This window comes from Anticarsia gemmatalis, chromosome 4, assembly GCF_050436995.1.
Source record: "Anticarsia gemmatalis isolate Benzon Research Colony breed Stoneville strain chromosome 4, ilAntGemm2 primary, whole genome shotgun sequence".
NCBI lineage: Eukaryota > Metazoa > Arthropoda > Insecta > Lepidoptera > Erebidae > Anticarsia > Anticarsia gemmatalis.
Window position 1 is genome coordinate 9,023,777 of NC_134748.1, and position 27,428 is coordinate 9,051,204.

Sequence of the window (27,428 nt, forward strand, 5' to 3'; positions counted from 1 at the left end):
TTTATAAAGCGTGTACCTACCCACCTCCCGTTTACGAAGGTTGTTCACAATTAATCAGAAAAAAATCGGTTGCGTTCCTACTAAGATTATTTTTTTTGAGTCCAACTGTCAAATCAGCAAGGTCCCGCCGAGGTCCGTAACCCTTTCGCTGCGATAAAACAAACGATTATTCAAATTGAGAAACAAATGATTTCCGGCTAAGTGAGCCGACCATATTTACTGGCTTGAAATAATTAGTGCCGTGTACACGATGGCTGACTTCTCGACTATTTATATGCGACGTGTCAAAAAACGCTGGTGACCTTGGCGCCCCCACGCGGACGCGCCGATACATTCACCTCAGGTGAGGCCCGTGGGGTTCTGTGCTGTACCCTCGCTTTATTTTGCAATTGATTTCGTAACTATCGATAATATAACTCGATCATTAGCTCTACTTGATACCACATTCACATTGTTTTTTGGCAAGAAGTAAGTCTTAGTTAAAAGCAACGCGCAAACAGCCACAGCAATCCTATCGATTAACCAACTCTAAATGCCAATAACCATACTATAAAATATTTTAAAATCGCCTATTAACTTCTTGGCCTAACTTCCAAGGTAACCTGAATAATAGCTTGGCATTTCGGAATAGATAAAATATTGCATGAATCGAATCTGTTATATCGCATTCACACGATTGATGTTGGTAACACCTAAGTTTGTGATCCACTTAAGCACTTTGTTATTGGTTTGTTCAGTTCTGAAATCTACGCACCTTAAACACAATAAGTTTTTTAAAATATCAGTTAGCTGATTATTGTGGGTGTAAATGTTTAATATTACTTATTTAGATACAATTTTACACCATTGAAAGTATTGAAACGTAATGGATTTATTGTAAAAGTTACTTAAAGTACGCTAAAAGGTAATAAAATTGATGATGAAGCCTTTTCAATAGATCCAGCCAATTTATACGGGATCTTTTCAATTTAGAATTCGCAATTTTCCAGTAGAATAGTGAAATGCTTTCAACACAAATTTCATTCTAATGATTCATATTTTGCGTCATAATTTAGGAGTTAATTTTAATGAATTTCGAACCATTGTTAGACACCTAAACAGACGCGAAACGACAAAATAAGTTAAAAAGAAGACAAAAAGATAGGGAGGTATATTTTACATCATAGGCATTTTTCAATGGAAAAATCATGATCAAGACGACAGAAGACCAAAATCTCTGTAAAAATTAAACACTATTGAAAAAGCGATTATCGGTTGATAATAAGTACCTAGTACATGGTTATTATTATAATATCCTACCTTTAAATTACTTTCATATTATTTTTTTCTCAAGATCGAAACAATGGCATTGGCCTGATACTGTGATTGTTCCGAAAACGGCTTACCATAAAATACGTATCGCATGTAAAATTTGATGGATTAGTTTAGCTATAACGATTAAGTATGGCGTTATTTTTTCACTCATTTCTAGTTAGTAACTACATTTTTTATAACCACAAATAATATTTCTCACGAAATTCGATGCTCGGCCATGTTCAGTCCATGGCGTAAGTTATATGGCTGAAACCGAAATAAGGGTTTTAATAAAATGACAAAATGAAATGAGTGTAAGAAGGAAAGATGTGAAAAGAGTCATCCTCAATAAAATAGCCCGCATCACGCGTCATTTGAACCAAATGCGTCAATAAAACTGACTCTAAGCCCTCGGCTAGCAATGTAGCCATCATAGATAACTGTTACATGCGGGCTTACCAACCGTATAAAATTTCTCGTACTGTTCAAGAAAAATATAATCTAGGTAGGTACCTATTATTATACGAATGATAAAATCTTATACCATACAAAGACGAGTATGGTAGAGAATTTGTCATAATTACAGAATCAAAGCCACATACAGCAAAGTAAAAATAAGCACAAAACACTTAATTTTTAATAAATTAATTTTGTATCGAGCAGAATCGGAAATACTGACATCGACGTGTACTAATTAGCAGACATGTACAAACACTTACAATTTACAAAGCACGACATTGAACAAGCGCTGCCAAACTCGGAAGAGACCCTGACGAGCTCGAAATAGCAAAGCACACGTTCTAATCTATGAGCCAGTGACTTACAATATGTATGAGTAATGTTCAACAAACAAAATTCAGGGTTTCAAGTAATTTTCGACAAATTCTCAATGTCAAAAAACCTTTTATATAAAATTCAAGTTTGGCAAAACATTAAATGTCAACATGTTACATTAAAATGTCAGTAAGCAAAGTCAATCAAACATTTTCTAGAGAGTTGGTTCTGAATAGTTAATTATGAAACATTAGCAATTAGCAAGATATGTACCACGTACGTGAAACTTGAATTTATCGCATGGCCGCGCATTGAAGAAAGTGGAAATCTGTAATGGGTGACGATTTTACTCCAACGCAAGTGTTTGCGACATTAAACTTGTACTATTTAGGTACGTATATCTTTCATTACAGATATTTCTCTACATTTAAATGTAGAGATCTTTTAATTTACGTTATTTTACAAGTATTTCAGTTAATTTAGAAAAAAATAATATCACCGTAGCTAGAAAACTTATGATTGAAGTCGTTACCCTATCTACGACTCTACTTATTCTTCAAATGCATTTGATAGAAAAGTTTGAAATCAAATTTCAATCGTGTGCATCAAGCAACTTGATTCATTTTGAAGCCAAACAAAGTAACAACGCGGACACTGAGCTTGCAAACAAATCGATTCGTTTCGCATTCAGGGATCACAATTTGGATTTCACGACCTTTTATTTGTAACATCTTCACATATAGTTAGTTAAAGTATATCATGTGCATACGTGCCTTGTCAGGCGATGCGATTTACCATCAGAAGTAGTGGAGAAACCGGTTGGACCGGCACGACTGTAGTCGCTTCGACGAACCTCCACTGTATCCAGCTCTCTTAAATTGTTTAAAACAGTATTTCTTGGCAAATTGAAATAATTTCAAACACTTACAGCTGCGTTCTGCTCTTTATTATAATATTTTACATTTAACGTGACGTCCGGATTTATATTAAGTTGTGAGGCTTGTGAGGCAAGCTCCAAAATATTTGTGTTAAGTACTAAAGTCTGTAATAAAACAACGTTACTGTAGTATTAAATGTAACGAGATAATCTCAGAGTACATTCGTGTTTTTGGCAAAATGTTTTTGTCCATTAATGTCAATTGTTTACCTATTCGGTTGTTGCATGTGTAGAATATTAAGTGGGTATTTACTTTGTGAATTCTTATGTTTAGGACGATGCCATGTATTGTCGAATATTCTTTGTCTTAATATTTATTTCGGTACGTCACAAGAATGGAGAATTTCTACAGTTGGTTGTGAGGGTGCGGCCCTCTTGACGTCCCTCATAGAACAGCCCTCCCTTAGCGATTGATCATAGATTAAGCAATATACCTACTACATATTTTAGATACCTATATTTTATTGACAGAATTTTCTGTTCTGCTAACTTCAAAGGTAAAACATGCCGTTTTATTATGTCCTACATTTGTTGTTCACAGTTTATATTATTGTATAAATTGTATTAGTCATCTAAATGCACCGGGACAATATGATGCAACATTTAAAGTACGCAAACGTGATCAACAAACACGTGTCTAGATCATATTAAATAATAACTAAACAAATACGATGAACTAGGTTAGCTGTACAATAATTGTATCAACACATTAGAATTAAATCAGATCAAATATTCCTTCAAAGATAAATAATATGAGTAATGAGTTATAAATGAGTAATTTAGAACAATGCGAGTTGGTCTACTTCGACTGTTAAAGGTAATCGATTTCCAAAGAATGTAAGTAACAATGTAATTTTAAGCGACATAGTAAATTTTCCACGATAACCTTGAATATGTACCTATGTCGCGATAAGAATTACTCATAGTGCTGCGATCCTCCCACGGTAGGCAATGGACGCTAATCAAACCTAAGACGCATTACTATTGTTTTATAAGAAACCAGAAACAAACTAATTATTATTGATGTAGGTATTGAAAACTATTAAGTCTTTATTTAGGGTATAAGCGGACTGTGGTTTATGGCAAAATTTGCACGAATCGCTCATGTAATGAAGTCATAGAATGTATTTATGGTCAAGTTATATAACGCTTCGTAGATACGTACTAGGTACTTCCTCTTAAAATTAGCACATAATGCAGTGCACCTGGATGTCACTTACTAATGCAATGCCTGCGAGTCTATGTATAAGTGCCACGTACTTGAGTTTCTAAATAGATTCAGTATTTTTAGCCGCCTCGCCCACAGTCTATCATTCCTAGATTAGTCAGACGCACCGCGCTTTTCAAATGTACCTATTGTTATGGTGTAATAAAATGTAATCAACGCAACTTGGTATTATGCATCATGTTTTTTTATTCTCTGTCCATCATTATTTGAGCGAGTGGTATCATAATATCTTATAAGTTCTAAATAATTAGGTGGGAAGGTACCTATCTACTTTGTTTAGTTTCAACACCTAAAAAATAACGTTTTTAACAATGGGAGCCAGGCAACGCATACCTACCTATAAACGTTGAATCATTCAACTTATTCCAATTTAGTAAAAACCTTCGACTCTATTCTTCAAACTAAATGTAGGTAAACAAAACGATTGTGATTGTTGTAAGGGCAAGGAGACATCGGCTCGTAGCGCCCGGTCAAGGTATCCGGGCCAAAGGTCGATGACAGCCGCGGCGGAACGCTCGCTGCTGCAGCGCTATGATTGCCGCCAAAATTACGCAAATCTATTTTGACATACAATAAGTATGTGCGACAAAAATATTGTTTACATGTGAGACTTTATCACAACAATCAAATTTCTAACCTGATGACATCGACTCATTTTCAGATTTGGGTGTCGTCGGTGGCATCGGCAGCGGCATCGAAGGCAGGGGCTGTGTGGGCTGAGGCTGTTGTTGTTGTTGCGGCTGTTGCTGCTGCTCCATGGTGCATGTGCCCAGGAACGACTGCGCCGCGCCGTATTCATCGTAGCCCCACAGCTCGAGTCCGCCGTACTCGGGCGAGGCGAGCGACTCCGGCGACATAACCATAGCCGGCGGCAGTCCCAGTGCCGAAGACGACGTCACTTCAGACGAGCTCTCCTCGAGCATTCGCAACGTCTGGAAACCTCCGTTGTTATACCAGCGGCGTCTCATGTCTGCGAGCGTGTCATACGCTCCGATATCCGAGAGCGCCGAGGGACATCCTCCGATGAAGGCTTTCACTTCACTTTTTCCTCGCACTGAACTATCTAAACGCGACTTTATGGACATGCACCACTCGTCTACGCGGCGTTCAAACCGAAACGAATCGCTACACACTGTCTGACTTTCGTGCACTCCAATAGGACTCGGAAGTCTGGTTCGAGCGGCAACCACTTTTTGTAGTCACAACACAATCCGTGCAACAGGTGAGAAGAGCACGCGAGTCCCACGAGTTCGTCCGGTGATGTGGAGACGGGGTGAACGCGTTGCTCGAGCAGTAAAAACGAGTACGTTGCGCGCGCGCGACCGTCGTCAGCGGAGTACGTAGAGCGAGCGAACGAGCGACGCGGCCGCTCTCACTACTCACTGCCACGGTCGGCGTGACGTCACAGCGCCCCGCGCCCCGCCCCTGCCGCCGCACGCCCCGCCGGCCCCCGCGCGCAACCGTGGCACAGAAAGTCAAGCCACCGGCGACAGAATGTAGCGCGCCGATAAAACACCCTCAATTTATGAAGACTCGTTCTATCAAAACAACTTCGCTGTTCGTTACGCAACTTTTGAACTTGAGAAAGTTATTCGCCAAATTATCTAATGGTAAACATTTCTGGTTTCCTGTTTGTTTGTTGATAGTGATAGTTCCGACCAAGTTGCCTATTCTTTTATGGTGTGTTAACATAAACTTAATATCCAACATTTATAATTTTGGTTAGACATCCATCTCTACTTAGAATTTAGGTAGGTAGGTAGGTGCCTATCACATAGGTACATTCATAAAACCGTACTGCTGGTTATATGTAGGTAGGTATTACGGATAGTTATTTAATACAAGTAATTAAAGCAGATCTTATGCAATATTGTAATGTCATGCAAATAGAGCTGTGCAACTTCAAAGTCACCAGTGCATTTTAAATACCTTGTTATGCATTAAGATATTCAATTACAACTGGGCTCTATAACAGCAGTTATTTTTTAATTATTACTTTAGTAGAGCATAGATTTAATTTATTTTAAATACTACCTATAGGTACCTACCTACCTATATCTTCCTACATAATTATGCTATGCAAAATGGTGCGGATGGGACGCGCCTATTAAAAGATAAAGTACCTACCTAGTTAGATTAAAAAATTATTTAATGTTGGTAAAATTAAAATCTAAAATGGGCGTCAATGAGTTGTAGAGAGCTATGTGCACGATTTTTCTAGAATAAAACTAATAACTAATTTCATTATTTTCAAAATAAAGCAGCTGTATCAAACAAGTCACCAGGTTCTTAATTCCGAATTTTGTATAGGTACCTACCTCCGCCAGTCACGTACCTTGCCCACAGGGCTCTGTACTAAGTTTTTGGGCTATAATAGTAGGAAATAGTATTCCAACCACTTGATCATTTTTCTCAGAATTTAGTTGTAGAAACTATGCTGTTTCAAAAGCATACAACATGAACATTGAACAATTATTTTGAGAGCGAAGCCTAGCTCGTCTATTTTATTTTGAGTGTGCCAAACATAGAGCAGTACAACTTGTGAGAATTGCATGCAAATTTAGTTACGACTTTTGCAATTGGCTGCAATTCTTCAGACCCTTTTCCAGTAACTGAATAAACAAGGATTAAACCTAGGTAAGTAGGCAAGTACCTATCTAGCACAAAACTCATTACCATGTTCCAAATCTACTTATTCATCACTTTTTTGTTCATTTGGCTTTTAATCGTACTATCACTTATTATCAATCATTCATGTACTTATTTAAACAATATGTAGAACATACTGTAAACCTAGACCTATATTAGCAGACGCCCTTAATAAAGAGATAAAACGTAACCGACATCGTCCGTCGTGTTATGTAGATACGTGTGACACGTTGACACGAATCACTAAACTGATGTCCTCAACACCGAAAAATAGAACGACGACCCAAATTGCAGCATTCAGGTTATCTGAGTGTTTGGTAGCGATTTATGAAGCGCGCCGATCATACCTACCTGCACGATTACACTACACGGATATCGACAATATTCCTACATTTAGATTACATTCCGTCGTGTGTACAGCGTGAATATCATCGAATCTCTGTGTGAGCATCGATGTACAGTGATTTGGTTCGCGAATCGTCACTGGCTAGATTAGATTAGAAGCAAGAATGACGAGCGGGCAGCCATGATTGTAGCGAGCGCGGTTCGCGTCACAGCATCACGTGTTCACACGGAGCGTTGACCTGCCATGTTTTGGAAATACACTGCCATCATCCGTGCCCAACGTATCCGTCATGCAATAAAAAAAAACTATTTATCTGCATACATTACGACGACTAAATGCTATGCTGAAAATTAATTTATTGTTTCTGTTTAGCACCCATTTTGTACGTTAGTTACGTAGGTGTTAGACGATTTGTCTATTTCGCTGGGTTGATTTATTTTTAAAAAGATTTATGTTGTATCAAGCTGTCTAAATATCTGAAATAGCTGCCGCATTTTTGATATGAGTCAACAAATCTACATGTCTATTCAAGCCGGAAAAGAATACCGATAGCCAGCGGCGTTACCTCTATATCACAATGCTATTGAGACGAGGCTGTTCCAAATTGTGTTTGTACAATTTATCACGTCGACATAGAGTGATCATTAAGTGTACTAAATGAGTACCATTGATCCACAACACGTTACGCGGCTATTAAACGCTTTTCGCCACAAAGAGAAGGCTGTATATAAAGAATATCCGCCTACAATCTTATGTAGAGTTCTGTTAGTGTATTATTTTTAAGCTTAAATGCAAATTATCATGCATATATTACTCTAGGTAATATTTTATATTGAAATTAACTTAATAAGGTAAAAAAAAATAATGTATAAGCATTAATTTATTGCGCAAGATAGGCTTGCTTGCACTTGACCGATTTTTTCTACCGGTACTAAACATCATCTGACTGTCGATTGCTAAATGACAAGCCATTTTATAGTCATCCGATTTGATAATATTTCGTCATGATTTCGTACAGTCGTGTGCAATGGTGCAAATAAAATAATTTTATTGTTGAATTTCGGGCTAAACACGATTAAAAACTGTCTTTGATATAGAACAAAGAAGAATCAAAGCACACAATGATATGTCATTTTAAATAACCGGGTCCACGTTGAACAAACAGAAATAGAATCTCATTATAAGGTAAGGACAACACTAGAAAAACTGGTAAATTGCTTTATTTTAAAGGCATTTGCTTGCCATAAAAAGCGACGACTTAACTCAGTCGAGGTAGTCTTATTTAGAAAACAAACAAAAATCTTGGCCGAAGGCTTTTTTCCACGGCTGTACCGTGCAAAGTGTTTGTACAGTGGAGTCGTGAGGTTGTCCAGTCGTGCGTGCAGTAAAATGCTCGATTGGTTCCTGTACCTCCCCCCTACCCCCCTCCAACTCGTCCTCCGCCGAATTGTAGGTACCAACCTTGTCCGGCCTGCTGCCAATTGTTCTAAGAACATCAGACTGTTTAGAATTAATTTCCGGTGTTTGCGTGTGGACTCTATCAAGAGAAGAACGTGTGAGGACTGAGGCTTGGAAGACAGGGCTACTCATTTATTCACTTTTACGTTCGTTGGGAACTTGGGTCATGTATGACACAAACGATTATTGTACTGCATGGCTTGGGTGTTGCAGGAAAAGAATATCCAAGTATCTTTAATATTTTTGCGTTATCTTCAATTTAGCCCGTTCGACTTCCAGATTTTTGATTACTGCTGTATACAAATTCCATCAATTATGTAGAAGAGGAACGTTTAAAAAATATAATATATTGAGCTATAATCCAATGTATCTACGACGAGAATATCAATTAGAATCGACTCTACTGAGGTCTGAAGACTAGAAAAACTTGCATATTGTTGAACGTATTCCTAGTGCGATTCGACACAGCCTTGTATCTGTATTCCGGTACGTACCAGCTTGAGCGCTGCAGTTTTTTTGCTCTCTGATTTTCCATTAAATGTAAATTAGAGATGAAATTGATCGATCTACAGTGTTCAACACTCAAGGTTACACAGTATTACTACTTGTCACTGTTGCCTGACGTCATCTTCCTCGGGTTCCACATCATTTACCTCTTTAGTTTATTTTCTTTGGTGCTTTTTGTCCACAGCACATTCCAATTTATATTTTAATCTCGTATAATCAAAAGCTTTTATAGATACCTCATAAATTGATCGCTAATAGCTAATTTACTTTAGTGATAATCTCGTCTGGTTTTGGTTCATTCTAGTTTTAGATAATTTTGAAACGAAATAAATAATCTTTTATTTTATTGAGTGCTGCGCTATCATTAGTTGGTATGTACAGATTTATAAATGGCGGGTTTTACGTACCGAGGAATGATTAATATAACCGAAAGTTGGCTGTAAGCCATCCAATCCTTTGTTGTGGCTTTCGGAAGAAAGATGAAAAACATCAAAATACATTTTTTACGCGCAGCCTTTCATTGGAAGCATTAACATAGCTAGTTTACCTTTGTCACAGTTGGTTAAGTGATCATGGTCTTCTATACCAATATTCTTACCTGAAACAAAAGTAACACAAAATTAGTATGTCAGACAAACAGTTTCAAAAAGATGTTAGTCTTACGACTCATTTGTGTATTAGAGTGAGTGTCTACTTGAAACTTGAGCGGTTTCGTGATCATAATAACAAGAAAGCTGATTTATCGAGTAAGATCTGCAAAGGATTCAGAATGTCTAAGTGTGGCTTTCTCGGTAGAGCGCACTTGAGGTAAACCGACGAGTTTGAGGAGTTGTCGACCAGTTTAAGTTTTCCTCGAGTTATTACGCCATTTAGAGCCGGCTGGGTAGGCGTCGTTGTCGTGTTTTTACTAGCGATGTGCAGGCGCATAAAAAGTGGCCGCGGCGGAATGGTCCGAGCAAGCGCAATTAAGACCAAGGTCTCCGGGTTATCAAACCCGTGTCGGCGACTCGCGATGCCGGCCGCGCCTCGCTGCGGTCGCAAAAAAAATGTAGCGAATAATGAAGTCGATGGTATTAAAAGATAATAGCAGGGTTAACACGCCGGCTGCATAGCTTTAACTGGCCACGTCGCACCACTCGCACCACTCGCACCGGTCACTCGTTCAGCATTACCGCGACATAATAAGACGACAACCGCACCTAGACGTCTCATTCCTCTCCGGACCGCGTTATTACCTTTAATGTGGCCGGAATAAACTATGCGGGCGCCGTCGATGCTAATGCGCAGCCGTTCTTGCACCAAAATTTATCTATCTACTTATTATACAAAATAATACAGGGCTTTCCGAAGACGCGTAGTGGGTCAGTGAATGGTTCTGGCCGTGAGCCACGCCAGGCCTGGAGGAAGTCAAGGCTACGATGCGTCTATTGCATACGCAATGCTAAATCCTGTTCGTTGACTCCTATGCACTTGACAGCGACTGATGTCATTCGCACCAACGTGACCTGCTAAGGAACCATGTTACCGTTCCTCGCAGTCACACGAACACTTACATAATGCAACCTAGACAATGTTAGCTCAAGTTAAATAAACTTAGACTGTTTGTGAAAAGCCTTGGCTTCACTTTCGCTTGCATGTATTTCGCGCTGCGCCGAGCTCATGTATTCGCATTCGAATGAGCTTGAAACCTGTTTGAAGATATAAATAGAGCCTTAAAGCTTCACGCAGAAGAAGTTTTTTTGAATCTCAAGTGCTACCTATAAGTCGTTCTATTGATATTGTTTTCATACTATCATTTACGTGATGTAACTATCGAGTCAAAGTAGTGATATGAAATGGCGAGTCGGTTGTAGGCCTGCCGGTTCCCGTCGTATTGTAGTCCCTGGGAACTTCGACCACGAGGTATTGATGCGAGCTACGCGCCAATTACAGGTGGACTAGAGCTTAAACAGAGAATGGCTAACAGTTATATCTGATTCCAATGTTTTACGATCACGATTGTACCAATGTCTGAAGCCTGATTGTTCTCAAAACAACAGTTGCTCAATAATAAGGAGCACTGGCCAGAAAAAATAACTTATTCGAAAATTCGTGTAATCACCATGGGTATCCTGCTGAGGCCGCAATGTGGATAAACGAATATTAATCATGATTAAAGTCAGTAAAATGTAATAATTTGGAACAGTGATGTTTTACGAGCTTATTTATGAATATTTTTTCTGGAAAACAAACTTTGTGTGAAATATCGATGCTTGTTTGAGATGTTTGTGCAAGCTCTTTATTGCCAGTTTTTGGTAAACACTCTATATGGAGCCGTCAGGATATTATCTTTTTGTATTAAATCCTACTAAGAGTAATAGATATAGATTTTTTTTTTAAATACATTAGCGATACTTCATGAAAAATTGATCTACCACTAAATAACCAGAAATAGCATATATTGCGCATTAAAGCATATTCATTCATTGATTTCATATAAAAGAACACTAAATGAAGTACAATAGTGTTTACTGGAATCAAACAGCAATTGGGTCACAGAAGCTACGATGCACCGGGGGAGGGGTAGAGGCGCAGGCGGCGCGGGCGATGGCGGTCACCGTTGTTTGCGCGTGCGCCGACTGCCGATGCAAGCGCACTCGCGTTGCGTAATGCATTGTCCTCGCTGCTGCCAATATTAGGTGCGATGACACAACGATAACATGCATCTAGGTCGCTTTTGTTACTAAGGAACATTTTTTAATAGAAAAATAATCATAAAATTCCTCTAAGGTCACTAGCTCTTAAACGACTCACAAAAAATTCTCATCAGAATAAACGTGGACAACAATTATTCACGATCACAGCGGAACAATGCGATTGCAAGATATTTTCTTTATTTTTAAGTCTATTAAAACTACCTATTTATTTTGCTGACATGGGCCGTGTCGGCTGTCAGAGGAAACGTTGACTCCGCGGTCAGGAGTTTTTGCCAAAAAGTACAAACTTGTGGGTTATAATAGAACTGGATTGACAGCCTGCGTCGTCTCCCGCTTCCTTGCCAACTTTGTAATGAGAAAAAAACGCCACCACATTAAAAATATGGCACATGTGGGATGTTTGATAATTTGCACGTTTGTTGTAATTACTTTGAGATCATAGTTCGTATTTAGATCATTACGCCAGATGTCATGCAAGTGTTCAGCGGAGGCTCGAGCTCCAAGGCCTGAACATTTTTTTTAGTCATTGTTAACGCCATTCGTATATTTTACAACCAGAAAGGGAGAATAACACAATAAAAAACACAACATTCTGCGCAAATACACTTCCGCGGTAATCTAACGAGGTTTAATTTGCGAAGGCAAAATAATTGCAGAGCACTAGTTAGACATCAGTCCAGACCACCGCGAATAACATTGGTAGCAGCACAAATTGAAGGTAATTATATCTAATTGCGAGTCACGGTCATGGCCAATAAGCACCAATAAGCAATAACATGAGAAGGTAGACCGAAGGTCTGATTTTACCTCGACTAACTTATTATACAACTGTGTTCACATCTTGATTTAGATCCATTGTTTCGAGGAAGTATTACAGCAAACAAAAAAGTCACGGTAGTTTTGATTAAGTTGATGGAGATCCCACTACTAGATACCTATGTTGTAATAAGAATATGAATATGTTCTGAAGCAAACTTCCAACAATATTTGCATTCATACGACTTCAATAATTTTCAAGGAGCAACAACATTTCATTCACCCGTGCAAGTAGCTCTTGAGTAATGTATGTAGTCACCGCACCGTCGAGAATTCCATATAACCTATTAAGGCGATTGCCAACAAACGGTCTACCGATAGACACCACGAGAGCTTGCCCCAGTTGTGCTGGAACCTCGCCAAGGACTTGTCTAGTCATGGCTTTCGGTAATCGCAGATATCTCAATTTGTTCGAAGTTGGTCTTTTCATTTTGGAATAGTAATTGAAGATCAGGCAAAATGTTATACATGAAATGTGATGTTCTCGAAAATGCCCCACGCTATTCATCGGTAGAGCAACCTTAGCAACCGTCGAAGAAACCTGATTTTTTCTTATGTTTGACATAACATGGTACCAGAACACTTGCAAGGAAGCGGGTGTATTTTGATTTCAAGTCACGTATGTAGTCAAACTAACGTTTAGAGTTCTCAATAACTCAATTGGAGAGTGTTGTACATGGCAAAAAATATCAAAATAGTGCGTTTGCTTACGTTCGCGCACGGTGGAGTGCGAGAGGCGCGTTGCTCGGGTCACGGGCACGTCCTGCTGTATTTATAGCATCGTAACTTGCACCAATGATCGGTGGAAGGCAACAAAACCGGCTGTATTACCGCCAGCCCTATTGTTCGTGCTAGGAATAAAAGTGGAATAGTCGCAAAGGCTCGCGTCGCCAATGAGTGCACTTGTTTTAACTTCTCTTCTCGCTCGTATTGGTAAAGCAATAATACGTGAGCTTTACTGCCGCATTGCATTACAAACAACTATTTTCTTGATATTTCCTACATCACAGATGTTTTGTTCATCACATGAACTGGGTTCGATCGAGATTACGCGTTAAAGTATTGGCGAACGGTTTAATTGTAAGATTTATTTGTTCAGATGTCGTCGAACTGCAATTTATTGGATGTGATCGTATAAGAGGGCCTTGTAATTACGGTGGACCATAAACAAGGTTCGATGGCGAAACCTTTTGACTTTTAATTATTGAACGCAACCGACAATAGCACAGCGAGAGCTGGCCGACTCGAGGTGCTGCCCTTTAATAATGTCTTGTAAATCATTTTGCGAGACGCTTCATTCACCCAATATAACGCGAGGAAGAATGTTGTACCTATAGCTTTAACTTAATCATATTTGGATATGCATTAATTTATGTTATATTATCAAGTTAAGAAACATAATTACATATTTAGTATTGTTTATTATTACTTTATATGATAAACAATGAGCACTATGAGCATTGCAACATTTTTAATACAAGAAATTTCCATGGAAATAATCCACGCATTAATTATATTATCCTATTATGTTAAAAATGTAAATTGAGATAAAATTTACGAGTTGTTAGTGAACAAGGCATTTGATGAATAATATATTTAGCTAGTTATTGTTCAATATTGCCACGGTGTCTCGCAGCTTGTTAGTAATTGTTGAATGAAATAGCATTTAATCAATCAGCATTGTTTGATACTGCATTAATACATGTATTATTACCATACGACAAGTGATAAATTGTTTCCCATTGCATGTTGTACTCACAGATCACGTCCGAGGCACATGTGTCGACTTTTTACCCATGCCTTTATACTTCACATTAACTCCTGACATTTCAACGGCCACCTATCGCCTTAATTACTGGCCATAATGTTCTTCTTTCCTTGTCTCGCCCCCGGTTTCTTGTAGTCTGTCCTGCTCTAACGTCTAGCGTCTAAATAATTAGTTAGTGCGGTTAAATACTAACCCAGGCATTATAACTTTGATCGTTATAGTAGTCTCAATGCACCTGGGCTTAATGCATCTATAATGCAGGAAACGCCTTTTAGTTTTTGTTTTAACAATTGCGTGTAACTGTACATTTTACTTGATATTACTGGTTGGGAACTAAAAATTGTTGTAACGTATTTTATGCTCCGCTACTATCCATAATACGAAAATACCTTAACAAAGTCTCGAGATGTCTGTTTGTGTTACTTAATGGAATCTGTTAAACGTTGCCGAAAAATGCTATTTATAACCTAATTCAACAAGGGTGGGATACCCCTCGATGGTCTATTTCGAAAGTGTCACGTTTAACAGAGCCAGACACGGATCTTAGTCTCATCTCAATATTAACCAGATAAAAACACATTACTGTTATAAATATAGAATTACTTTTCCAAGAGATAGAAACAAGAGCGCCAAATTATCTTACAATACTCAATTGGTAATCAATTGAAATATATCTTGTTCGCTCGCTCTTTGGCTGGAGTAAATCATTCATTATTATCCCGAAATAGATCGATGGGTAATGTTGGCACGGCTCACAAATACATCGGATTCCATCAGTTTGTGGGAAGCTTCGCAGGTCAACTCCCGCACTGATGCAGTTGCACGTTCTCTACAATCTGTACTACAGAACATTCATAGAAAATCGTCAGTAAATTCAAAACGAGTACGTTTCCGAGGTAGTAAATCATAATCTTTACGTCCTTGTTGGTACATAACGTATCATTAATTCCGTAACAGGAGCCAGGCTTGTTTTATTGTCTCTAACGTCTAATAATAACAAGCGAACGCCGCAAAAAGTACCATTAAAACCTCGTTTTTGATTCTTTACAAATGACGTATGGGTTAACGAATCGTGGGTGGAACGGAACATAAGTATAATAAATCACATCCAATGTAGGTATGCTTATTATAAGTACTGAGTGTATTTTTGCACCCAAGTAATGCATAAATCTGTTACTCGGCGCCAAACAAGCTCGATTTCTTTGAGTTTGAAGATTAATCTTGTTTTGAATGGCTCTTAATTATTTATGATACGTTGAATATCTGCCGATGAATTTAGTGAGTGATTAATTGCACTGAATATTCGTTTGTGTCTCGTTAATTAGATTTGAACACTTGTGCGGTATTAAATTTATTGCATACACTTCTATAGCTTACCTACACGTAAAGAATTTTGTGCCCAGAAAATTTATTTATTACTTCTGTTTTTTGGGGTCACAGGACACTTGTTAAACTATATCTTTCTTTCAAACGATACCTAATAATGCGAATGTAATTTTTTTGTACCATACCCGCAATTTTTCCAAACCATAAGACCAGTCATTTGAGGACGCCAAAGTGTAATCTCAAGTCAACACAATTTATCTAAGGAATGCACGCGACATAGTACAGATGGTGGGTGATGACGCCACTCATGAACATGTCATTAACAAGTTGTCCTGCGGCCTTGAATGCGATAATACAATCGAGTGTTTGTCGATAGGCAACGCATTATGTAATGCACTACAATACTTTAACATATTCTTCAACTTTACTCGACTTAGGATACGAAGGCACTTTGGTCTCCGGTCCAAGACTACATTCAATAGGAATGACCAAAAAAAATTGTGTGGTGGCTTTCATTCCCGAACAGCAAAGTAAAATTACGGGACACGGTATAACACGTAAAATTCCGGGACAATCTCGAAAATCCCGGCCATCTGTCAACCCTAGATGGCACTGAATGAAATAAGATTCAGGCTCTGAACACGAAGAACACATACCAAAGCCTACTTTCTCATATTTCGTCGTTGCAATATCTCGGCGATTCATTATTTGTTAGTAAGTCAAGTGTTCCTGGCAAGCCACTTGACAATCATTGTCCAAGCTAAATCAATATCAAAAGGCTTTATTTTATCCTGAGGCTCTAAACCAAATATTAAAAATCTCAGTAGTCAGAGGCCTTACTATAATCAATGAAAACGAATATTCGTTGAAATTTCATTTATTTCTTTAAACAATTATATCCATTATAAAATGTGGGTCCAGCTATGACAAACGACCATAGTAGGCCCTCAGTTTACTGCACAAAATTATATGAACAAAACAAGGTAAGAAGCTTCAATTAAGTACTTCATAATTTTGCCCCGTTGATAATTTATTTTAATTGAATAACAATAAATAACGGACAAAACACTTCACGGATAAATGATGTTGTTTTTACTAATTGCTCTAGTTAATTGCACATTTTATTTGAAGCAGTAAAATTTCATTTATTTTACTGTTTTTTTTTATTATATTTAATGATATGAAGGCTTTAACCTTTATTTTAATGCCGACACAAAACAACAGCAAAATAATATAATTGCTGATTAAAAGCTAATTATTAAAATTAGTTATTAAAACAGACAAGACCAGCCATTTTTCTTGGCATCGCCAGTTGAAATAATTTCAATATAAAAACAAGTTTTATCTTTTTATTTTTAGCTATGGAACGAAGTAAAGGTATAATTATAGGTACGCATTAAAATTTCTTATTAAGGACTGACTATATTTAATTTCAGTGAGTAGTAAATATACGATGTTATAAATAAAATGTTTGACTATTTATTGAGATCATGACAAAAAGTAGGCATATGTAAAATAGGCCATTCAGAGTTTCGGTGCGAGTCAGTTACCATCATAAATCTAGACAATTGGTGTGGTCGGGAACAGGCACTTAGGAATCGCGAGGGGATGAAACTGGGTCACGGGCCTCATAAATTGCTGCTATTGACAAGGTGGGTCACACCACACACATACATACCTACATGTCTTAAACGTAGTGTATGAATAAATAAATATGATAAACTACAAGGAAAATAGCCATATTGCATTTTAGATGCAGTCCAGCTAAACGCTTATTTTATGATCTTTTGTTCGTGAAACGGTCATGTAAAATACGGTATGGTATTACCGCGGAAGTCGTTTTGACGGCAAATAATATAATAGTGTATGTAATCGTTGCTCAGTTCTAACTGCATTTAGTAGGTAGATAACAGACGTCCTTTGTAGAGTGCATTCAGTGCGCAGTATGTATGAGTGAAGGCCTCCGCATTCATAAAAATACAAATTATCAAGCACACAATACCTACCTATCGTCATTATTACTATTCTATGTTTCTGTCTGAGATGTTTCTGTTTAAAATTAAGTTTGTATTTTCGCATTGCACTTGACCCACGCTATTGTAACCCGGTGGGTGAACAATCTCGTGTAGCGTCACGAAACGCTCGCAATATCCAACGTAGAGTGACAAATTTAGGTGGCGAGGCGATATTGAACTTCGTGAAACCGGGCCAGAATGGGCGGCGCGGCGCGAGCGCAGCCTTGACCCGGGCGCATGCGCTCTGAGTCAGCGGTGTCGCGCATGCGCGGTGCACTTCTCGGCCAGAGCCGTGCAGCGCCCTCACCGACACCGTGACACTTGCACCGAGCGACCAGATAAGCGCCCACTCCACACTGACGTCACAAATACTAGTGACACGAAGTGACCTGTCCATTATGTTGTGGATGCTCCGTGAAAAATATTGTCTAATAATGACTCAGTTACAATATAGAGTCATGCAGTAGTTGGAAAAGCTTTAGTTTTCCCATCTTATAAAGAATATGTTTAGGTCTGAAAATAAATTACTATAAAATGCAGCGAGTTAACACAACATAAATGGGACGCAATGATTCAATTGGCGAAGGAGTTAACCAGGAGGTGTAAATGAACTGTTATTGATGCTGAAGTTTTCAATCAGTTCAACAAGTGTTTAAAAAGCGCATCCTGCTCAGGACGCTAACTAGGCCGCGGAACGGGGGCAAGGCTGTCGAGGACACATTATTCTATCAAGCGCACTCCATCTCGCCGCTCTCGCTATTTCTGGGGCTGCACTGGCCTCGACTCGCATTTACCAACTTCCATCCACGATGACGAACGTCGCCACTAACTTGTGCCACGATAAACCCCTATCATAAATTCTCTCAAAGTTATGGCTTTTAACAATTTATGTCGAAAACCTTTTTGACACAGTGTCTACTATCTGACGGTCGACGGTCGTGTTAAAAATATCCTTAAAGTTTAATGGTCGCGCACAAACTTATGTCCCAAATTATCACGCCTTATCTACGAGGTCAACCTTGAAGTTCTTTAGTCGTCGACTTGTTTACCTAAAAGTAAACCGACAAAAACAGTTTGACAGCACTTACATATCGATATTACCTGATAACGATGTCTAGAATTTGGCAAACTTATAATGGATTGATTTCTTCCGGATCCAGTTAAGGCCGTGATAATTCTTATCATTGCGACCTCAATATCAAGGAGTAAAAAATAAATTATGCATTTTATTTCAGCGACCTTCCTTTTGCAGTCGGTCTAAATTGATTTGTAGACTAAATATTTTCTGACGTCTTCATTGTTAATTCATTGGAATTTCGTATTGTTTATTTAATTGATTGAAGTTCGAAAACCTCTAAGCTATTATTTTGTTTTGAATGTGACACGTGATCTGTGACTTTCTGAACTATAGATAATAATAATAAGCATAAAGCTACATGTTGTGATACATGCGTATGGCAGAAGATAACACTTTAATAAGAGTGCTGGCGAATATTTTGTCCTTTGCTGTCAAAAATAACCTTACAGAGATTATTGTTTATTTATGTATGAAAATTATACGATCAATCATTTATGTTTTTTTTTATTCCAGAGCGTTTAATTTCGCAACTTTAATAACTGTTTCCAAATTACACAACCGGTTCCAAATTACGTTATTAATGAAACGTTATAAGTGTTAAAGCATCCTTAGACCGTTGATTTGTTTGCTTAAACTCTTTTTGTTGTATTAGTTTTTTAACCTTTTGTATGCAGCTAGGAAGTTTACATAACAGTTGATTGCTAGGTGATAAACTGAAGTGCGACTTTATAAAATAGCATGTCTATCATAAGAAACTGTTATTCAAACTGTTAGTCATTTGAAATTCGACGTAGCATTAAGTATGTAAAGTCTGTAGAGACCGACTTTTCTCGTCATTTTTATTGTTGTTTAAGATATAGATTAGCGTTATCACGTATTATTTAGTAGACTCTAGCATAGGGTCACGGGATCGCCGCTAACATTAACACATTTCATATTTGAAACGCATTCCGTCTTTTAAATATGAAAATTCTAACTGTTTATTTTCTAAACATGTTAATTTAGATTGATATTCAAGGTAATCCCGATGAGAGGAGAATTTATTTGTGAACTCAGACATATTATCTGGCGAAGAACATTACTTGTCATATTATCGTCGGAATTTATAAGCGTTATTTTTAAACTGGAACCGATTCACCGTTAGTGAAGAAATTCCCTTGCACTATTTAACATAATAGGTATGCGTTTGTATGGTGCATGCTGTGTATAATAAAGGTATAGGTAGATCTCGAAGTGCACACTGCGACAACCTTGTGTTATCTGAGTACACTGCCCTTGGTCCACTTACGCGCGCTATCTCGGGCACATCGTCGCCATCTGATAAACATGCTTGTTTGTTCCACTGCTACGATCGTAATTCATATTTGCAGTTGTGTCGCGATAATATTCAATATATCCATGGTCTCACTTCGAAATGCAAAGTAGACTTCAAAGAAAGAAATCTTGACACGGTTCTAACAAGTACAAATGATTATTGAAGAAACTCTACCTTTTATGAGCGCGTCATTCCGGAAGCATCTAAAATTAGCCCGAGTAAATTAACATACAATTTTTGTAAATAAACATTTTGTTTATCATAAAATCCAATCAACTCTACGTGATTCGATTTAGTTGTTAATGTCTTTTTTGGTAGACGGTGTCGATTCTGCATTAGATACGACTGCCGAAATTTGCGAGCCGTAAAAAACGGCACACAATGACTATCTAGCCGCAGATCAAATTATGTACTATTAGGGTTTTTTAGCATAATGACTGAGCGGCGTAGCGGTACCATTCTGATTGTGTAGTCGACGCTTATTGTGCGCACATTTCCTTAGCACATAAAGCCTAAATCCCCCAAAAACAATTACTGGAGGATGATTCAACACTGGAACAATGAAGCTCGAACATCAAAAGATTATCTGACAATGAGAAGCAACAATTAACGCGAAGGTTGCCATCGAGTGTAGGCGACGGAGGAAGCGGAGTACCGTTTGATCGTTATTTGAATAACAGTCGGCCGTTTGCTTTTAAATACGATACAAAGCCTTGAGCACGTTATGACAAATTCGCTAACGTATGTTCCTACTAAAGCTGCATCCAAATGAACGTAACATTGTACAAGAATAATAATTCGCATAAGGAAATAATACCGTTTCCTTATGAGGACTATTACGATTATTGTTACACTTTTGAGGACAGAACCACAGAACTTTGAAATGGCAGGTACATAATGAAAAGTCCACGAAAATCCCTGAGGTAGTAAACAATGTGTTGCCTACCTACCGCAAGTGGCCAGATATTGTGTGGAAACTCTATCAAACTTGTATGAATAATCGTCGCGGCGTGTCGTAAACAAGCGATAAAAATACACGGTGGCTGTATATTGCAGGAGGCTAGCTAGCAAAACTGTGTTTTTATGCAAAGTCCATACAATGCAGTGGACAATGTGACACCTGCGATGCCGCCGCACCTGGATGGAATTTATAAATAGTTTCAGTTAGTTCGCCTGTTACACAGACACCGTTTTACCGATACGTTCTCTATGTACTCTACGCACCACATACTCGCACAATAATAACGTTTATGTTAAGAAATGAAACTGTGAGAAAATAAAACTATTTTCGCATTTTTCTTTCGTTTTAGGTGAATAGAAAATCATCGTCATAAATTTCTATTTTGTACGTTTTGTAATTTTCTGAAAAGCATATAAATGTTATTCAATTTACTTAACTATATATATATCAAGGTGTAAATAATGTTGTTTGCAGATGAATTAATTCACGTGAACGATAAAAATAGTGTTAATAACAATAAACTAAAAACAACTTCGAGCATTGATCTACTTTAATGTTCACGTCGACCCGTCATCGAACGCTCAATTAAAATTATCTACGGCACTTTAGCACCTTCATACTATATTTGCGCAAATGCTGACCCTGATTCAGTATCAATATCGCGACACAAATAGTACCTAAGTGCGAGTAATGTTATTTATTAAGAGTCGGTGTGATTGACGTCCGAGAAAGCAACAAGATGGACGGCCGGTCATGAGGGGTTGCCGACATTTGCCTATCGCTTAAGACTTTTCCACAACTCCTTATCTATCCGAGGCTACGATTGTTTATGCGTTACATTGTGTTACATATTATTATGTACAGTTAATTTTACATACTACACGCTTTAATAAAATGAGATTAATTACCTTGATATCAAAAACAAAGAAAGTACAAACAATTCATGCTTACTCATATCGCGGGGATTTATTGGACGCAAGAATTTACGCTATTTATTACAAGTAACATTTCATCAGATAGCAATATAGCTATCAGAATGTTGGTCATGATTACGCACGGCCTGTACGGATGTAATCCGAAATTATGATGCGTCTCACAGAATAACGGGCTGTAATTACTAGGATTGATGCAATAACTAGAGAACTGGATAACGAATGTATCAGACGAAATGAGCGCAAAACATACGCTTAGAACTTCCAACCTGGTGTTATTTGCCAGGGTGAGAAGGAACATCAATTAAGGGGAATCACGTCCCGCGTCCGAGTCTAAATTCGCTAACAACCAGGCACAATTATAGACATGATTTATAATTTCAATTGACGTTGTTTTGCTTCTCTCCGTAAGTACTTAAATATACATAGGTTCACGGTTCAGAATTTATTTTGCTATAAAAGGTTATAAATAAAAAAGATTGATACTGTCACCAGGATTCTATGAAACCATAAATCTGTCAGGACAACAAAAACAGTTGACAGGACTCTCGGGTTAAAAGGTGGAGAGATATAAACCCAATAACAGCTTTACGACTAAAAAGATAAAGTGAGAAAACTATGCGATTATAATAATGGCTGAAGCCGATGTGGAACATTACATATAACAGTCGGTGCGATATAATATTGCAGTACTTTGTTGTTTATTATTAGTGCATGTTCATGACCCAAATAGCTTTCGAATGAAACTAAAGAGGAAAATATTGTCAGTGGTCAGTACTAACAATCCCGTGTTCGTCGAAATTGTTATGAAGTAATTACAAAGGATAAATTATTAAAACAATATTTCATTTTGCTGTCTCTCATAATGCAATTCAAAAGAAAATTTCATTGTGCTTTCATCTGTTTTAACTCAAGACAATAAATTACAGTACGATTTATTAACAAATTGCGTGTGCGTAGTATTTTTTATTTAGCTAATCAATTAAAATTTTAAAGTATTAAAACGTTTGTACATATTTCAGTTGTGAGTATACTTATATTTACAATGAACGAATTACGTTGAATAACCAAACTACGAGCGTAATAACATTACAACCAGCGTTTTATGATCTTGTTCTGCCTTGTATGTAAAATATAACCTATGTTAAATGCGAACATACTTACTGACTGACCAAGTTTCACAAGTTATCGGTGTAACGGTGAATATCTATGAAATAACGGGGGCACGGCATCCACAACCGAATCTGAACATTCACACTGTTGCGTAGCCGAGTTACGAAATACGAGTAATTTGAAGGTTCATCTAAGACGCGGTAATTGAGAGGCTAATGTTTGATACCGTATCGCTTTTGTTCGTATAACTGTTCTCAGGCTTGTGGGCTGGAAAGAGTTGGTGATTTGCCTTTGAATAAAATAAATGTTGGCCATTTAAATAATGGTAGAGAGCGGCAAAAAAACTAGGTGATATAAATTCATGTCTATTTTTTTTGACTCGGTAGTTATACATGTTTTAGTTTAAGAATATCTGGTAAGAATAACACAGCTCGTTTATGATGATGCAAAACACGTTTGACAAGAAGAAGGCGAGACAAAAATGGCTATTTTAAAAATGCAGTAAAATTATTCAGCTCGTTGTCGCAATATTAGGAAGCAATTCGGTTTTATGCACATATTTGTTGTGGAGTTTGGGAAAATCAAAGGTCTTTCATGTTTACTCATTAGCATATCACACTTGTCATTGTCGTTTTGAGTCACGAAGCGTATCGTCATCAGGTGTATGCAGAAAGTTCTCGAATCTTACACGTAATGTACCTACTTTCTGTCTGTTTACGTCTGCCCAAATCTATTCTGAGCTTAGGAGAATATAATAAGAAATACGGCCACTTGTTTGGTTGCTTGGATTTAAAAATAAATTTGATGAAAGAACTTATAATACTAAGAACAAAACAATATTGTTTGTGAAACAAAGAAAAGAGGAAGGTGCTGATTGGCATCAGCGATATACGAAATAAACAAGCAATGACACATTTTTCATAGAAAATAAAACGGATACAAAAGTTCTTAATCGTGAAGCACGGAGAGTTGCGCAAGAGCGTGCCCACTGGACCAAACATAGAGCCGTAGAGCCCTCTACGTCTCGCTTCACGGCGACACGTGGAAATGTAGAGATCAAGAGAGCACCGGCGTTTGATACCCGTGTTAATGATTACGTTTTATTACACAATATTTTCACTCTACAAACTGTTCCTAGACAGGGTAAAGATTTACATGCCTAGCGTGATACCTAATTGTGTAAAGTATTTAACATAATACCCAAGTCAATGTATTGGACTTTGATATATAAATTCTTTCACATTTTTTCAAGTACCTATGTAGTTTTATTCGACGCTACTTGAGCGTGAATATTGTGTTGTCAAACAAGGAAAAATAAATTTTCCCAAAATGTCTTTGAAGCGAGGCCAGCCAACAGATTAAATTTAATTTTTCCTTGAATTATATTTCTCTGAACGTTTCCAGAAACTTGCACGTGACAATTAGGGACCATGTAAAGTGTGAGTTTAATAGTATTTTTTATGTGATTTGTGGACATGCATCATTTCCCTTTACAAAAATAATTAGTTGATGAAATATTCACATGCATTTTGAAAGCATATGAGCAAGTTCTGGAAAAGTTCCTATTTGAAAATAAAAACCGTGACTCGGCTTATTACTAAAGTCAACACAACACAAAACAACTTCGAAACCGGCCAATGAAACAGAAGCAATCTATAATTTGTAAAGTGTAACGATCGCCATCGGCGGTGGAACTTGGACCGTCGAATGTACTATAATTGTGATTGACATAATGAAACATGTCCGTAATGTGTGTCAGATTTATGAAGCAATCGATGATTTGGCCTGTGGCGAAGTTAACCGTCATCGACATTTAGATGCCTTTAAATTTATACAGGACATGTCAATATATTATGTGGTAAATTACTCGGTAGTCGTTTGTTTCTCCGCATAATTTAGATCAATCTTCTTTTGTCAATTAATTTTACTGACCTACCAGTATGTCAGTACAGTTGTATTGTCGCAGTACTCTTTCGCAATTCTCTGTAAATGAATGTGCATTTATCCAATCATACACAGATATAATATTGTTTTCTACCCAGACGTGATTGAGTAGATAGCGAGCAAGGGCAATGAATTTATAATACCCATTTTTTTATCAAACACATAATCCATTTCGCTATGTAGGCAGATAGAAAATACATATCAATAATGCATATAGGTATGTGTGTAGATATGGATGTGACATTGGTGTGAGTGTTGTGTTTGTGTACGTGTAGATACCGCGTCCGTTGCCCCCTCGACAACTCGGTGACATTGGCGCACAAATAAAGTGATAACCGCACATAAATAATAATGTAGATAGATATCTGGCATAGTCTCTGTCTATAAACAACGTATGTCATCATCATTCATTCTATTCGCATCTACTTCATTTTCCCATGAGATAGCATGATTTATATGAACGAAGATGTTCTCTAAACACCCAAGGTATCCCCGAATTAGATATATATTTCTCAATTCTGTCTGAAATTGACAAGCCTCATAAAAATAATATAATGCGGAGGAAATTTGCCCAGTGATCTATGAATCGAAAATCCGAAGCAGTTTTCATGTTCGCACCACCAATCGAATCGAATATTCTCGATTCGATAAATCTCACAATGCGCATTCATGTTCTTTACGGTCGGAAGAAATCTTTAACAAAGCTATCTTCAATTGTGAAATATTTGAGTTCTATTTTGGAATTTGTTTAATTTCTTAGTTGCTACATGAAAGCTTCGCCTTTCCCATTTCAAATACTCCGATGCTTTAAGTCTTAAGAATACGATTTCGACTATCATTAACGCAAGTAAAAAGATAGCCTGTCTGTACCCAGCGATAACACTGAATACTTCTAGACTTGAATTTGTGAATATTAAACACGATCATAATCTTTACGACACGTAAGTAGAGTCACAAGTTGTGTATGAGTGTGTTAAGTAAATTTTTGTCAAGGTGTGACATCGTTAGTGTTTGTTTTTCTCGTCCGAAACGAGTGGGTGAGAACTTGTACATGCGAGATGATTGAATAATGACTAATGTGTTTTATCCATGGTGGTGCAATGATCTCACTCATATCGCAAGTATGGCGGACACTAACAACGCTAACCTCCTTATATTCGGTTACAATGACGTCACACAACTGAATGTGTAATAAGTCAATTTGCTACGTACAGAGCGATAAAAACTCGGTAATATTTAGAATTTCGATCATAGAACTCTGCTGAGAGGCTATTCATCTAAACACACCAAAATACAAAGTGACGTAATGTGTAAAGTTTAGTGAACGCTCGTGGCAGCGGTGTGGCGGCGCGCGGGCGCACGTTGCCGCCTCGATCTAAGTCTGTGTGCTCTCAAGGTCTGCGCGCGCGCTTGATCAAGGCCATCAGTGGCAGGAAGGCTTGAGTCGTGTCTGTGATTGCTTCGCTGTATTCGCTATATTAACGTCGTACTTACCTCGTTGGCCATTATGATTTTTGTGTTCCATCTAAAGTCATTCTTCGGTTATGACTTTTTCTCTCTTTGTTGAGCTTCATCGATATAAAATATAGCCTTTACGTCAAATTATACGTTATTTGACGACGATTCTGTGGTCTGATGTTTTTGAGCGCCGGGTCACGTAGAATTGCGTCATTTAGTCGCTCAAAGGACACAGACGAATAAAATATTAAATCAAATGCCAACAACACTGCGATGCCAAAAAACTGCATGGAATGTTGTTTATTCACATTTATTTATATTTGACGAGACAATATTTTCGGCGAGTTATATCAAGTTTATAATTTAGTACGTTATAGTAGGAAGTCTCTTTAATATCACTTCCTCATTTTAACTAAAACATGTGCTAAATACTACCTATTAGTATATTTTTAGTAGCTGTCGTGGGAACTGGTAGAGCTACTACAAATGCAACATTGAATGCAAAATCAATCAAACGAGATAAAGTATTATTAGACGTCTTCATAGCTATAAAGAGCTTATTTTGAATCAGAAAATCGTAAAACTCAACGGAAATGAAGATCGTAAAGAGGAACCATATAAATTATATTCTTGACGTTATACAGAAGAAAAAATACGTCTTCTTTTGTTAAGGAATCTTACACTGTATAGTTTTCTTGTTACCAGTAATTTAATATCTTGGTAACTTGGAATGACAGGTTTAAAAAAACGAACAAGACGCAATGAGTCTTTAATATTTTTGTTTTTACAAATTGTAATTGTACTAAAAAGCTGG

At 37.6% G+C, this 27,428-nt stretch overlaps 1 protein-coding gene across 8 annotated transcripts in view; it reads right to left on the reverse strand.

The window, feature by feature from the left end:
• The window catches only part of EcR (Ecdysone receptor), a 225,986-nt gene that overhangs the window by 21,305 nt on the left and 177,253 nt on the right, over window positions 1-27,428 (reverse strand). Inside the window, exon 1 of one of the 8 annotated variants that reach the window (XM_076113628.1) lies at window positions 4,870-5,610. The exons of 4 other annotated variants lie outside the window; for them this stretch is intronic. In XM_076113628.1, coding sequence (XP_075969743.1) covers window positions 4,870-5,317 — 448 coding nt within the window. In that variant the 5' untranslated portion in view covers window positions 5,318-5,610. Of the gene's footprint in view, window positions 1-4,869; window positions 5,611-27,428 lie in introns of those variants that run through there. 3 more of the 8 variants (XM_076113630.1, XM_076113627.1, XM_076113629.1) reach the window with 3 other exon arrangements.